This window comes from Lampetra planeri, unplaced genomic scaffold, assembly GCF_965212315.1.
Source record: "Lampetra planeri unplaced genomic scaffold, kcLamPlan1.2.h2 scaffold_333, whole genome shotgun sequence".
In the NCBI taxonomy this organism is placed as follows: Eukaryota; Metazoa; Chordata; class Hyperoartia; order Petromyzontiformes; family Petromyzontidae; genus Lampetra; species Lampetra planeri.
The window spans coordinates 57,501-72,948 of record NW_027615156.1 but is presented as its reverse complement, the minus strand read 5'-3'; the positions used below and the strand labels follow the sequence as shown (position 1 = coordinate 72,948).

Here is a 15,448-nt window from a genome sequence, read left to right as displayed (position 1 = left end):
CACTGCGAGACATCACGGACATTGACTACCGCATGGTGAGTGGGAGACAGGGAGAGTGGGAGACAGGGAGAGTGGGAGACAGGGAGAGTGTGAGACAGGGAGAGTTGGAGACAGGGAGAGTGGGAGACAGAGAGAGTGAGAGACAGGGAGAGTGGGAGACAGGGAGAGTGGGAGACAGGGAGAGTGGGAGACAGGGAGAGTGGGAGACAGGGAGAGTGGGAGACAGAGTGAGTGGGAGACAGGGAGAGTGGGAGACAGGGAGAGTGGGAGACAGGGAGAGTGGGAGACAGGGAGAGTGGGAGACAGGGAGAGTGGGAGACAGGGAGAGTGGGAGACAGGGAGAGTGGGAGACAGGGAGAGTGGGAGACAGGGAGAGTGGGAGACAGGGAGAGTGGGAGACAGGGAGAGTGTGAGTGAGTGGGAGACAGGGAGAGTGGGAGACGGAGAGAGTGGGAGACAGGGAGAGTGGGAGACAGGGAGAGTGGGAGACAGGGAGAGTGGGAGACAGGGAGAGTGGGAGACAGGGAGAGTGGGAGACAGAGAGAGTGGGAGACAGGGAGAGTGGGAGACAGGGAGAGTGTGAGTGAGTGGGAGACAGGGAGAGTGGGAGACGGAGAGAGTGGGAGACAGGGAGAGTGGGAGACAGGGAGAGTGGGAGACGGAGAGAGTGGGAGACAGGGAGAGTGGGAGACAGGGAGAGTGGGAGACGGGGAGAGTGGGAGACAGGGAGAGTGGGAGACAGGGAGAGTGGGAGACAGGGAGAGTGGGAGACAGAGAGAGTGGGAGACAGGGAGAGTGGGAGACAGAGAGAGTGGGAGACAGAGAGAGTGGGAGACAGGGAGAGTGGGAGACAGAGAGATTGGGAGACAGGGAGAGTGGGAGACAGGGAGAGTGGGAGACAGGGAGAGTGGGAGACAGGGAGAGTGGGAGACAGGGAGAGTGGGAGACAGGGAGAGTGGGAGACAGGGAGAGTGGGAGACAGGGAGAGTGAGAGACAGGGAGAGTGGGAGACAGGGAGAGTGGGAGACAGGGAGAGTGGGAGACAGGGAGAGTGGGAGACAGGGAGAGTGGGAGACAGGGAGAGTGGGAGACAGAGAGAGTGGGAGACAGGGAGAGTGGGAGACAGGGAGAGTGGGAGACAGGGAGAGTGGGAGACAGGGAGAGTGGGAGACAGGGAGAGTGGGAGACGGGGAGAGTGGGAGACGGGGAGAGTGGGAGACGGGGAGAGTGGGAGACGGAGAGAGTGGGAGACGGAGAGAGTGGGAGACAGGGAGAGTGGGAGACAGGGAGAGTGGGAGACAGGGAGAGTGGGAGACAGGGAGAGTGGGAGACAGGGAGAGTGGGAGACAGGGAGAGTGGGAGACAGGGAGAGTGGGAGACAGGGAGAGTGGGAGACAGGGAGAGTGGGAGACAGAGAGAGTGGGAGACAGGGAGAGTGGGAGACAGGGAGAGTGGGAGACAGGGAGAGTGGGAGACAGGGAGAGTGGGAGACAGGGAGAGTGGGAGACAGGGAGAGTGGGAGACAGGGAGAGTGGGAGACAGGGAGAGTGGGAGACAGAGAGAGTGGGAGACAGGGAGAGTGGGAGACAGGGAGAGTGGGAGACAGGGAGAGTGGGAGACAGGGAGAGTGGGAGACAGGGAGAGTGGGAGACAGAGAGAGTGGGAGACGGGGAGAGTGGGAGACAGGGAGAGTGGGAGACAGGGAGAGTGGGAGACAGGGAGAGTGGGAGACAGGGAGAGTGGGAGACAGGGAGAGTGTGGAGACAGGGAGAGTGGGAGACAGGGAGAGTGGGAGACGGAGAGAGTGGGAGACGGGGAGAGTGGGAGACAGGGAGAGTGGGAGACAGGGAGAGTGGGAGACAGAGAGAGTGGGAGACAGGGAGAGTGGGAGACAGGGAGAGTGGGAGACAGGGAGAGTGGGAGACAGGGAGAGTGGGAGACAGAGAGAGTGGGAGACGGGGAGAGTGGGAGACAGGGAGAGTGGGAGACAGGGAGAGTGGGAGACGGGGAGAGTGGGAGACAGGGAGAGTGGGAGACGGGGAGAGTGGGAGACAGGGAGAGTGGGAGACAGAGAGAGTGGGAGACGGGGAGAGTGGGAGACAAGAGAGAGTGGGAGACGGGGAGAGTGGGAGACAGGGAGAGTGGGAGACAGGGAGAGTGGGAGACAGGGAGAGTGGGAGACAGAGAGAGTGGGAGACAGGGAGAGTGGGAGACGGGGAGAGTTGGAGACAGGGAGAGTGGGAGACAGAGAGAGTGGGAGACAGGGAGAGTGGGAGACGGGGAGAGTGGGAGACGGGGAGAGTGGGAGACAGAGAGAGTGGGAGACAGGGAGAGTGGGAGACGGGGAGAGTGGGAGACAGGGAGAGTGGGAGACAGGGAGAGTGGGAGACGGGGAGAGTGGGAGACAGGGAGAGTGGGAGACAGGGAGAGTGGGAGACAGGGAGAGTGGGAGACAGAGAGAGTGGGAGACAGGGAGAGTGGGAGACAGGGAGAGTGGGAGACAGGGAGAGTGGGGGACAGGGAGAGTGTGAGTGAGTGGGAGACAGGGAGAGTGGGAGACAGGGAGAGTGGGAGACAGGGAGAGTGTGAGTGAGTGGGAGACAGGGAGAGTGGGAGACGGAGAGAGTGGGAGACAGGGAGAGTGGGAGACAGAGTGAGTGGGAGACAGGGAGAGTGGGAGACAGGGAGAGTGTGAGTGAGTGGGAGACAGGGAGAGTGGGAGACAGGGAGAGTGGGAGACAGGGAGAGTGGGAGACAGGGAGAGTGTGAGTGAGTGGGAGACAGGGAGAGTGGGAGACAGGGAGAGTGGGAGACAGGGAGAGTGGGAGACGGAGAGAGTGGGAGACAGGGAGAGTGGGAGACAGGGAGAGTGGGAGACAGTGAGAGTGGGAGACAGGGAGAGTGGGAGACAGGGAGAGTGGGAGACAGGGAGAGTGGGAGACAGGGAGAGTGGGAGACAGGGAGAGTGGGAGACAGGGAGAGTGGGAGACAGTGAGAGTTGGAGACAGGGAGAGTGGGAGACAGAGAGAGTGGGAGACAGGGAGAGTGGGAGGACAGGGAGAGTGGGAGACAGGGAGAGTGGGAGACAGGGAGAGTGGGAGACAGGGAGAGTGGGAGACAGGGAGAGTGGGAGACAGGGAGAGTGGGAGACAGGGAGAGTGGGAGACAGGGAGAGTGGGAGACAGGGAGAGTGGGAGACAGGGAGAGTGTGAGTGAGTGGGAGACAGGGAGAGTGGGAGACAGGGAGAGTGGGAGACAGAGAGAGTGGGAGACAGGGAGAGTGGGAGACAGGGAGAGTGGGAGACAGGGAGAGTGGGAGACAGGGAGAGTGGGAGACAGGGAGAGTGGGAGACGGGGAGAGTGGGAGACAGTGAGAGTGGGATACGGGGAGAGTGGGAGACAGGGAGAGTGGGAGACAGGGAGAGTGGGAGACAGGGAGAGTGGGAGACAGGGAGAGTGGGAGACAGGGAGAGTGGGAGACAGTGAGAGTGGGATACGGGGAGAGTGGGAGACAGAGAGAGTGGGAGACAGGGAGAGTGGGAGACAGGGAGAGTGGGAGACAGGGAGAGTGGGAGACAGGGAGAGTGGGAGACAGGGAGAGTGGGAGACAGTGAGAGTGGGAGACGGGGAGAGTGGGAGACAGGGAGAGTGGGAGACAGAGAGAGTGGGAGACGGGGAGAGTGGGAGACAGGGAGAGTGGGAGACAGAGAGAGTGGGAGACAGGGAGAGTGGGAGACAGGGAGAGTGGGAGACAGGGAGAGTGGGAGACAGGGAGAGTGGGAGACAGTGAGAGTGGGAGACGGAGAGAGTTGGAGACAGGGAGAGTGGGAGACGGAGAGAGTGGGAGACAGGGAGAGTGGGAGACGGAGAGAGTGGGAGACGGAGAGAGTGGGAGACAGGGAGAGTGGGAGACAGTGAGAGTGAGAGACAGGGAGAGTGGGAGACAGTGAGAGTGAGAGACAGGGAGAGTGGGAGACAGGGAGAGTGGGAGACGGGGAGAGTGGGAGACAGGGAGAGTGGGAGACAGTGAGAGTGGGAGACGGGGACAGTGGGAGACAGGGAGAGTGAGAGACAGGGAGAGTGGGATACGGGGAGAGTGGGAGACAGTGAGAGTGGGAGACGGAGAGAGTGGGAGACAGAGAGAGTGGGAGACAGGGAGAGTGGGAGACAGTGAGAGTGAGAGACAGGGAGAGTGGGAGACGGGGAGAGTGGGAGACAGGGAGAGTGGGAGACGGAGAGAGTGGGAGACGGAGAGAGTGGGAGACAGGGAGAGTGGGAGACAGTGAGAGTGGGAGACGGAGAGAGTGGGAGACAGGGAGAGTGGGAGACGGAGAGAGTGGGAGACAGGGAGAGTGGGAGACGGAGAGAGTGGGAGACGGAGAGAGTGGGAGACAGGGAGAGTGGGAGACGGGGAGAGTGGGAGACAGGGAGAGTGGGAGACGGAGAGAGTGGGAGACAGGGAGAGTGGGAGACGGAGAGAGTGGGAGACGGAGAGAGTGGGAGACGGGGAGAGTGGGAGACAGGGAGAGTGGGAGACAGGGAGAGTGGGAGACGGGGAGAGTGGGAGACAGGGAGAGTGGGAGACGGAGAGAGTGGGAGACAGGGAGAGTGGGAGACAGGGAGAGTGGGAGACGGAGAGAGTGGGAGACAGGGAGAGTGGGAGACAGTGAGAGTGAGAGACAGGGAGAGTGAGAGACAGGGAGAGTGGGAGACGGAGAGAGTGGGAGACAGGGAGAGTGGGAGACAGGGAGAGTGGGAGACAGTGAGAGTGGGAGACAGGGAGAGTGGGAGACGGAGAGAGTGGGAGACAGGGAGAGTGGGAGACAGAGAGAGTGGGAGACGGGGAGAGTGGGAGACAGGGTGAGTGGGGAGACAGGGAGAGTGAGAGACAGGGAGAGTGGGAGACAGGGAGAGTGGGAGACAGGGAGAGTGGGAGACAGGGAGAGTGGGAGACAGAGAGAGTGAGAGACAGGGAGAGTGGGAGACGGGGAGAGTGGGAGACAGGGAGAGTGGGAGACAGGGAGAGTGGGAGACGGGGAGAGTGGGAGACAGGGAGAGTGGGAGACGGGGAGAGTGGGAGACAGGGAGAGTGGGAGACAGGGAGAGTGGGAGACGGAGAGAGTGGGAGACAGGGAGAGTGGGAGACAGTGAGAGTGAGAGACAGGGAGAGTGGGAGACGGGGAGAGTGGGAGACAGGGAGAGTGAGAGACGGGGAGAGTGGGAGACGGGGAGAGTGGGAGACAGGGAGAGTGGGAGACAGGGAGAGTGGGAGACGGAGAGAGTGGGTGACAGTGAGAGTGGGAGACAGGGAGAGTGGGAGACGGAGAGAGTGGGAGACAGGGAGAGTGGGAGACAGGGAGAGTGGGAGACAGGGAGAGTGGGAGACGGAGAGAGTGGGAGACAGGGAGAGTTGGAGACAGGGAGAGTGGGAGACGGAGAGAGTGGGAGACAGGGAGAGTGGGAGACAGGGAGAGTGGGAGACAGGGAGAGTGGGAGACAGGGAGAGTGGGAGACAGGGAGAGTGGGAGACGGAGAGAGTGGGAGACAGGGAGAGTGGGAGACAGGGAGAGTGGGAGACAGGGAGAGTGGGAGACGGAGAGAGTGGGAGACAGGGAGAGTGGGAGACAGGGAGAGTGGGAGACAGGGAGAGTGGGAGACGGGGAGAGTGGGAGACAGGGAGAGTGGGAGACAGGGAGAGTGGGAGACGGAGAGAGTGGGAGACAGGGAGAGTGGGAGACAGGGAGAGTGGGAGACAGGGAGAGTGGGAGACAGGGAGAGTTGGAGACAGAGAGAGTGGGAGACAGGGAGAGTGGGAGACGGAGAGAGTGGGAGACAGGGAGAGTGGGAGACGGAGAGAGTGGGAGACAGGGAGAGTGGGAGACAGGGAGAGTGGGAGACGGAGAGAGTGGGAGACAGGGAGAGTGGGAGACGGAGAGAGTGGGAGACAGGGAGAGTGGGAGACAGGGAGAGTGGGAGACAGGGAGAGTGGGAGACGGAGAGAGTGGGAGACAGGGAGAGTGGGAGACAGGGAGAGTGGGAGACAGGGAGAGTGGGAGACAGGGAGAGTGGGAGACAGAGAGAGTGGGAGACAGGGAGAGTGGGAGACGGAGAGAGTGGGAGACAGGGAGAGTGGGAGACGGAGAGAGTGGGAGACAGGGAGAGTGGGAGACAGGGAGAGTGGGAGACAGGGAGAGTGGGAGACAGGGAGAGTGGGAGACGGAGAGAGTGGGAGACAGGGAGAGTGGGAGACAGGGAGAGTGGGAGACAGGCAGAGTGGGAGACAGAGAGAGTGGGAGACAGGGAGAGTGGGAGACAGGGAGAGTGGGAGACAGGGAGAGTGGGAGACGGAGAGAGTGGGAGACAGGGAGAGTGGGAGACAGGGAGAGTGGGAGACAGGGAGAGTGGGAGACGGAGAGAGTGGGAGACAGGGAGAGTGGGAGACAGAGAGAGTGGGAGACAGGGAGAGTGGGAGACAGGGAGAGTGGGAGACGGGGAGAGTGGGAGACAGGGAGAGTGGGAGACGGAGAGAGTGGGAGACAGGGAGAGTGGGAGACGGAGAGAGTGGGAGACAGGGAGAGTGGGAGACAGGGAGAGTGGGAGACAGGGAGAGTGGGAGACGGAGAGAGTGGGAGACAGGGAGAGTGGGAGACAGGGAGAGTGGGAGACAGGGAGAGTGGGAGACAGAGAGAGTGGGAGACAGGGAGAGTGGGAGACGGAGAGAGTGGGAGACAGGGAGAGTGGGAGACGGAGAGAGTGGGAGACAGGGAGAGTGGGAGACAGGGAGAGTGGGAGACAGGGAGAGTGGGAGACGGAGAGAGTGGGAGACAGGGAGAGTGGGAGACAGGCAGAGTGGGAGACAGAGAGAGTGGGAGACAGGGAGAGTGGGAGACGGAGAGAGTGGGAGACAGGGAGAGTGGGAGACAGGGAGAGTGGGAGACGGGGAGAGTGGGAGACGGAGAGAGTGGGAGACAGGGAGAGTGGGAGACAGAGAGAGTGGGAGACAGGGAGAGTGGGAGACAGGGAGAGTGGGAGACGGGGAGAGTGGGAGACGGGGAGAGTGGGAGACAGGGAGAGTGGGAGACAGGGAGAGTGGGAGACAGGGAGAGTGGGAGACAGGGAGAGTGGGAGACAGGGAGAGTGGGAGACAGGGAGAGTGGGAGACAGGGAGAGTGGGAGACGGAGAGAGTGGGAGACAGGGAGAGTGGGAGACAGGGAGAGTGGGAGACAGGGAGAGTGGGAGACGGAGAGAATGGGAGACAGGGAGAGTGGGAGACAGAGAGAGTGGGAGACAGGGAGAGTGGGAGACAGGGAGAGTGGGAGACAGGGAGAGTGGGAGACGGGGAGAGTGGGAGACAGGGAGAGTGGGAGACAGGGAGAGTGGGATACAGGGAGAGTGGGAGACAGGGAGAGTGGGAGACGGGGAGAGTGGGAGACAGGGAGAGTGGGAGACAGGGAGAGTGGGAGACAGGGAGAGTGGGAGACAGGGAGAGTGGGAGACGGGGAGAGTGGGATACGGGGAGAGTGGGAGACAGTGAGAGTGGGAGACGGAGAGAGTGGGAGACAGGGAGAGTGGGAGACAGGGAGAGTGGGAGACAGGGAGAGTGGGAGACGGAGAGAGTGAGAGACAGAGAGAGTGGGAGACAGGGAGAGTGGGAGACAGGGAGAGTGGGAGACGGAGAGAGTGAGAGACAGAGAGAGTGGGAGACAGGGAGAGTGGGAGACGGAGAGAGTGGGAGACAGGGAGAGTGGGAGACAGGGAGAGTGGGAGACAGGGAGAGTGGGAGACAGAGAGAGTGGGAGACAGGGAGAGTGGGAGACAGGGAGAGTGGGAGACAGGGAGAGTGGGAGACAGGGAGAGTGGGAGACAGTGAGAGTGGGAGACGGAGAGAGTGGGAGACAGGGAGAGTGGGAGACGGAGAGAGTGGGAGACAGGGAGAGTGGGAGACGGAGAGAGTGGGAGACGGAGAGAGTGGGAGACAGGGAGAGTGGGAGACAGTGAGAGTGAGAGACAGGGAGAGTGGGAGACAGGGAGAGTGGGAGACGGGGAGAGTGGGAGACAGGGAGAGTGGGAGACAGTGAGAGTGGGAGACGGGGAGAGTGGGAGACAGGGAGAGTGAGAGACAGGGAGAGTGGGATACGGGGAGAGTGGGAGACAGTGAGAGTGGGAGACGGAGAGAGTGGGAGACAGAGAGAGTGGGAGACAGGGAGAGTGGGAGACAGTGAGAGTGAGAGACAGGGAGAGTGGGAGACGGGGAGAGTGGGAGACAGGGAGAGTGGGAGACGGAGAGAGTGGGAGACGGAGAGAGTGGGAGACAGGGAGAGTGGGAGACAGTGAGAGTGGGAGACGGAGAGAGTGGGAGACAGGGAGAGTGGGAGACGGAGAGAGTGGGAGACAGGGAGAGTGGGAGACGGAGAGAGTGGGAGACGGAGAGAGTGGGAGACAGGGAGAGTGGGAGACAGGGAGAGTGGGAGACAGGGAGAGTGGGAGACGGGGAGAGTGGGAGACAGGGAGAGTGGGAGACAGTGAGAGTGGGAGACGGAGAGAGTGGGAGACAGGGAGAGTGGGAGACAGGGAGAGTGGGAGACGGAGAGAGTGGGAGACAGGGAGAGTGGGAGACAGTGAGAGTGAGAGACAGGGAGAGTGAGAGACAGGGAGAGTGGGAGACGGAGAGAGTGGGAGACAGGGAGAGTGGGAGACAGGGAGAGTGGGAGACAGTGAGAGTGGGAGACAGGGAGAGTGGGAGACGGAGAGAGTGGGAGACAGGGAGAGTGGGAGACAGAGAGAGTGGGAGACGGGGAGAGTGGGAGACAGGGTGAGTGAGAGACAGGGAGAGTGAGAGACAGGGAGAGTGGGAGACGGAGAGAGTGGGAGACAGGGAGAGTGGGAGACAGGGAGAGTGGGAGACAGGGAGAGTGGGAGACAGAGAGAGTGAGAGACAGGGAGAGTGGGAGACGGGGAGAGTGGGAGACAGGGAGAGTGAGAGACAGGGAGAGTGGGAGACAGAGAGAGTGGGAGACAGGGAGAGTGGGAGACGGGGAGAGTGGGAGACAGGGAGAGTGGGAGACGGGGAGAGTGGGAGACAGGGAGAGTGGGAGACAGGGAGAGTGGGAGACGGAGAGAGTGGGAGACAGGGAGAGTGGGAGACAGTGAGAGTGAGAGACAGGGAGAGTGGGAGACGGGGAGAGTGGGAGACAGGGAGAGTGAGAGACAGGGAGAGTGGGAGACGGGGAGAGTGGGAGACAGGGAGAGTGGGAGACAGGGAGAGTGGGAGACGGAGAGAGTGGGAGACAGTGAGAGTGGGAGACAGGGAGAGTGGGAGACGGAGAGAGTGGGAGACAGGGAGAGTGGGAGACAGGGAGAGTGGGAGACAGGGAGAGTGGGAGACGGAGAGAGTGGGAGACAGGGAGAGTGGGAGACAGGGAGAGTGGGAGACGGAGAGAGTGGGAGACAGGGAGAGTGGGAGACAGGGAGAGTGGGAGACAGGGAGAGTGGGAGACGGGGAGAGTGGGAGACAGGGAGAGTGGGAGACAGGGAGAGTGGGAGACGGAGAGAGTGGGAGACAGGGAGAGTGGGAGACAGGGAGAGTGGGAGACAGGGAGAGTGGGAGACGGAGAGAGTGGGAGACAGGGAGAGTTGGAGACAGAGAGAGTGGGAGACAGGGAGAGTGGGAGACGGAGAGAGTGGGAGACAGGGAGAGTGGGAGACGGAGAGAGTGGGAGACAGGGAGAGTGGGAGACAGGGAGAGTGGGAGACGGAGAGAGTGGGAGACAGGGAGAGTGGGAGACGGAGAGAGTGGGAGACAGGGAGAGTGGGAGACAGGGAGAGTGGGAGACAGGGAGAGTGGGAGACGGAGAGAGTGGGAGACAGGGAGAGTGGGAGACAGGGAGAGTGGGAGACAGGGAGAGTGGGAGACAGAGAGAGTGGGAGACAGGGAGAGTGGGAGACAGTGAGAGTGGGAGACGGAGAGAGTGGGAGACAGGGAGAGTGGGAGACGGAGAGAGTGGGAGACAGGGAGAGTGGGAGACGGAGAGAGTGGGAGACGGAGAGAGTGGGAGACAGGGAGAGTGGGAGACAGGGAGAGTGGGAGACAGGGAGAGTGGGAGACGGGGAGAGTGGGAGACAGGGAGAGTGGGAGACAGTGAGAGTGGGAGACGGATAGAGTGGGAGACAGGGAGAGTGGGAGACAGGGAGAGTGGGAGACGGAGAGAGTGGGAGACGGAGAGTGGGAGACAGTGAGAGTGAGAGACAGGGAGAGTGAGAGACGGGGAGAGTGGGAGACGGGGAGAGTGGGAGACAGGGAGAGTGGGAGACAGGGAGAGTGGGAGACAGGGAGAGTGGGAGACAGTGAGAGTGAGAGACAGGGAGAGTGGGAGACGGAGAGAGTGGGAGACAGGGAGAGTGGGAGACAGGGAGAGTGGGAGACAGGGAGAGTGGGAGACAGAGAGAGTGAGAGACAGGGAGAGTGGGAGACGGGGAGAGTGGGAGACAGGGAGAGTGAGAGACAGGGAGAGTGGGAGACAGAGAGAGTGGGAGACAGGGAGAGTGGGAGACGGGGAGAGTGGGAGACAGGGAGAGTGGGAGACGGGGAGAGTGGAGACAGGGAGAGTGGGAGACAGGGAGAGTGGGAGACGGAGAGAGTGGGAGACAGGGAGAGTGGGAGACAGTGAGAGTGAGAGACAGGGAGAGTGGGAGACGGGGAGAGTGGGAGACAGGGAGAGTGAGAGACAGGGAGAGTGGGAGACGGGGAGAGTGGGAGACAGGGAGAGTGGGAGACAGGGAGAGTGGGAGACGGAGAGAGTGGGAGACAGTGAGAGTGGGAGACAGGGAGAGTGGGAGACGGAGAGAGTGGGAGACAGGGAGAGTGGGAGACAGGGAGAGTGGGAGACAGGGAGAGTGGGAGACGGAGAGAGTGGGAGACAGGGAGAGTTGGAGACAGGGAGAGTGGGAGACGGAGAGAGTGGGAGACAGGGAGAGTGGGAGACAGGGAGAGTGGGAGACAGGGAGAGTGGGAGACAGGGAGAGTGGGAGACGGAGAGAGTGGGAGACAGGGAGAGTGGGAGACAGGGAGAGTGGGAGACAGGGAGAGTGGGAGACGGAGAGAGTGGGAGACAGGGAGAGTGGGAGACAGGGAGAGTGGGAGACAGGGAGAGTGGGAGACGGGGAGAGTGGGAGACAGGGAGAGTGGGAGACAGGGAGAGTGGGAGACGGAGAGAGTGGGAGACAGGGAGAGTGGGAGACAGGGAGAGTGGGAGACAGGGAGAGTGGGAGACGGAGAGAGTGGGAGACAGGGAGAGTTGGAGACAGAGAGAGTGGGAGACAGGGAGAGTGGGAGACGGAGAGAGTGGGAGACAGGGAGAGTGGGAGACAGGGAGAGTGGGAGACAGGGAGAGTGGGAGACAGGGAGAGTGGGAGACAGGGAGAGTGGGAGACGGAGAGAGTGGGAGACAGGGAGAGTGGGAGACAGGGAGAGTGGGAGACAGGGAGAGTGGGAGACAGAGAGAGTGGGAGACAGGGAGAGTGGGAGACAGGGAGAGTGGGAGACAGGGAGAGTGGGAGACGGGGAGAGTGGGAGACGGGGAGAGTGGGAGACGGAGAGAGTGGGAGACAGGGAGAGTGGGAGACAGGGAGAGTGGGAGACAGGGAGAGTGGGAGACGGAGAGAGTGGGAGACAGGGAGAGTGGGAGACAGAGAGAGTGGGAGACAGGGAGAGTGGGAGACAGGGAGAGTGGGAGACAGGGAGAGTGGGAGACGGGGAGAGTGGGAGACAGGGAGAGTGGGAGACAGGGAGAGTGGGAGACAGGGAGAGTGGGAGACAGGGAGAGTGGGAGACAGGGAGAGTGGGAGACAGGGAGAGTGGGAGACGGGGAGAGTGGGAGACAGGGAGAGTGGGAGACAGGGAGAGTGGGAGACAGGGAGAGTGGGAGACAGGGAGAGTGGGATACGGGGAGAGTGGGAGACAGTGAGAGTGGGAGACGGAGAGAGTGGGAGACAGGGAGAGTGGGAGACAGGGAGAGTGGGAGACAGGGAGAGTGGGAGACGGAGAGAGTGAGAGACAGAGAGAGTGGGAGACAGGGAGAGTGGGAGACAGGGAGAGTGGGAGACGGAGAGAGTGAGAGACAGAGAGAGTGGGAGACAGGGAGAGTGGGAGACGGAGAGAGTGGGAGACAGGGAGAGTGGGAGACAGGGAGAGTGGGAGACAGGGAGAGTGGGAGACGGAGAGAGTGGGAGACGGGGAGAGTGGGAGACAGGGAGAGTGGGAGACAGAGAGAGTGGGAGACAGGGAGAGTGTTAGACGGAGAGAGTGGGATACGGGGAGAGTGGGAGACAGTGAGAGTGAGAGACAGGGAGAGTGGGAGACGGAGAGAGTGGGAGACAGGGAGAGTGGGAGACAGGGAGAGTGTTAGACGGAGAGAGTGGGATACGGGGAGAGTGGGAGACAGTGAGAGTGAGAGACAGGGAGAGTGGGAGACGGAGAGAGTGGGAGACAGGGAGAGTGGGAGACAGGGAGAGTGGGAGACAGGGAGAGTGGGAGACGGAGAGAGTGGGAGACAGTGAGAGTGGGAGACAGGGAGAGTGGGATACGGGGAGAGTGGGAGACAGGGAGAGTGGGAGACAGGGAGAGTGGGATACGGGGAGAGTGGGAGACAGGGAGAGTGGGAGACAGGGAGAGTGGGATACGGGGAGAGTGGGAGACAGGGAGAGTGGGAGACAGAGAGAGTGGGAGACAGTGAGAGTGGGAGACAGAGTGAGTGGGAGACAGGGAGAGTGGGATACGGGGAGAGTGGGAGACAGGGAGAGTGGGAGACAGGGAGAGTGGGATACGGGGAGAGTGGGAGACAGGGAGAGTGGGAGACAGGGAGAGTGGGAGACAGGGAGAGTGGGAGACAGGGAGAGTGGGAGACAGAGTGAGTGGGAGACAGGGAGAGTGGGAGACGGAGAGAGTGGGAGACAGGGAGAGTGGGAGACAGGGAGAGTGGGAGACGGAGAGAGTGGGAGACAGGGAGAGTGGGAGACAGGGAGAGTGGGAGACAGGGAGAGTGGGAGACAGAGAGAGTGGGAGACAGGGAGAGTGGGAGACAGGGAGAGTGGGAGACGGGGAGAGTGGGAGACAGGGAGAGTGGGAGACAGGGAGAGTGGGAGACAGGGAGAGTGGGAGACGGAGAGAGTGGGAGACAGGGAGAGTTGGAGACAGAGAGAGTGGGAGACAGGGAGAGTGGGAGACGGAGAGAGTGGGAGACAGGGAGAGTGGGAGACGGAGAGAGTGGGAGACAGGGAGAGTGGGAGACGGAGAGAGTGGGAGACGGAGAGAGTGGGAGACAGGGAGAGTGGGAGACGGAGAGAGTGGGAGACGGAGAGAGTGGGAGACGGAGAGAGTGGGAGACAGAGAGAGTGGGAGACGGAGAGTGGGAGACAGAGAGAGTGGGAGACAGGGAGAGTGGGAGACAGAGAGAGTGGGAGACAGGGAGAGTGGGAGACAGGGAGAGTGGGAGACAGGGAGAGTGGGAGACAGGGAGAGTGGGAGACAGAGAGAGTGGGAGACGGGGAGAGTGGGAGACGGGGAGAGTGGGAGACGGGGAGAGTGGGAGACGGGGAGAGTGGGAGACGGGGAGAGTGGGAGACGGGGAGAGTGGGAGACGGGGAGAGTGGGAGACGGGGAGAGTGGGAGACGGGGAGAGTGGGAGACGGGGAGAGTGGGAGACAGAGTGAGTGGGAGACAGGGAGAGTGGGAGACAGGGAGAGTGGGAGACGGGGAGAGTGGGAGACAGAGTGAGTGGGAGACAGGGAGAGTGGGAGACGGGGAGAGTGGGAGACGGGGAGAGTGGGAGACAGGGAGAGTGGGAGACAGAGTGAGTGGGAGACAGGGAGAGTGGGAGACGGGGAGAGTGGGAGACGGGGAGAGTGGGAGACAGGGAGAGTGGGAGACAGGGAGAGTGGGAGACGGGGAGAGTGGGAGACGGGGAGAGTGGGAGACGGGGAGAGTGGGAGACAGGGAGAGTGGGAGACAGGGAGAGTGGGAGACAGGGAGAGTGAGAGACGGGGAGAGTGGGAGACGGGGAGAGTGGGAGACGGGGAGAGTGGGAGACGGGGAGAGTGAGAGACAGAGTGAGTGGGAGACAGGGAGAGTGGGAGACAGGGAGAGTGGGAGACAGGGAGAGTGGGAGACAGGGAGAGTGGGAGACAGAGTGAGTGGGAGACAGGGAGAGTGGGAGACAGGGAGAGTGGGAGACGGGGAGAGTGGGAGACAGGGAGAGTGGGAGACAGGGAGAGTGGGAGACAGGGAGAGTGAGAGACGGGGAGAGTGGGAGACGGGGAGAGTGGGAGACGGGGAGAGTGGGAGACAGGGAGAGTGGGAGACAGGGAGAGTGAGAGACAGAGTGAGTGGGAGACAGGGAGAGTGGGAGACAGGGAGAGAGAGTGGGAGAGTGTGAGTGTGCAGTGTGAGTGTACAGTGTGAGTGAGTGTACAGTGTGAGTGAGTGTACAGTGTGAGTGAGTGTACAGTGTGAGTGTACAGTGTGCGTGAGTGTACAGTGTGGGTGAGTAAATGTGGGGAGCGGTCGGCACCCCACGCCACAAAGCCAGCGACCACCACCACCACCCTCGCCACCACCACCACCCTCGCCACCACCACCCTCGCCACCACCACCCTCGCCGCCACCACCACCACCACCACCCTCGCCACCACCACCACCACCCTCGCCACCACCACCACCCTCGCCACCACCACCCTCGCCACCACCACCCTCGCCGCCACCACCACCACCACCACCCTCGCCACCACCACCACCACCCTCGCCACCACCACCACCACGCGCGTTCCGCTTCCCAATAAACCGACGTAGTAGTGTATAGTAGTGTAGTGTATATTGTAGTAGTGTATAGTAGTGTATAGTGTAGTAGTGTATAGTGTAGTGTATAGTAGTGTAGTGTATAGTAGTGTGTAGTGTATAGTAAAGTGTAGTGTGTAGTAGTGTATAGTGTAGTGTGTAGTAGTGTAGTGTATAGTAGTGTATAGTGCAGTGTATTGTGTAGTAGTGTGTAGTAGTGTATAGTGTAGTAGTGTGTAGTAGTATATAGTGTAGTAGTGTATAGTGTAGTGTATAGTGTAGTGTATAGTGTAGTAGTGTATAGTGTATAGTAGTGTAGTGTGTAGTAGTATAGTGTAGTGTGTAGTAGTGTGTAGTAGTGTATAGTGTAGTGTATAGTGTAGTAGTGTGTAGTAGTGTATAGTGTAGTGTGTAGTAGTGTAATGTATAGTAGTGTATAGTGCAGTGTATTGTGTAGTAGTGTGTAGTAGTGTATAGTGTAGTGTGTAGTAGTGTAGTAGTGTATAGTGTAGTAGTGTGTAGTAGTATAGAGTGTAGTAGTGTATAGTGTAGTGTATAGTGTATAGTAGTGTAGTGTGTAGTAGTATAGTGTAGTGTGTAGTAGTGTATAGTGTAGTGTG

The 15,448-nt window shown here is 60.9% G+C and overlaps 1 protein-coding gene across 1 annotated transcript in view; it reads left to right on the top strand.

The window, feature by feature from the left end:
- The first annotated feature begins 6 nt into the window (after nucleotides 1-6).
- The window catches only part of LOC144740890 (phosphatidylinositol 3,4,5-trisphosphate 5-phosphatase 2A-like), a 63,333-nt gene continuing 47,891 nt past the window's right edge, over nucleotides 7-15,448 (top strand). Inside the window, 1 exon segment of the mRNA XM_078623592.1 lies at nucleotides 7-35. Coding sequence (XP_078479718.1) covers nucleotides 33-35 — 3 coding nt within the window. The 5' untranslated portion in view covers nucleotides 7-32.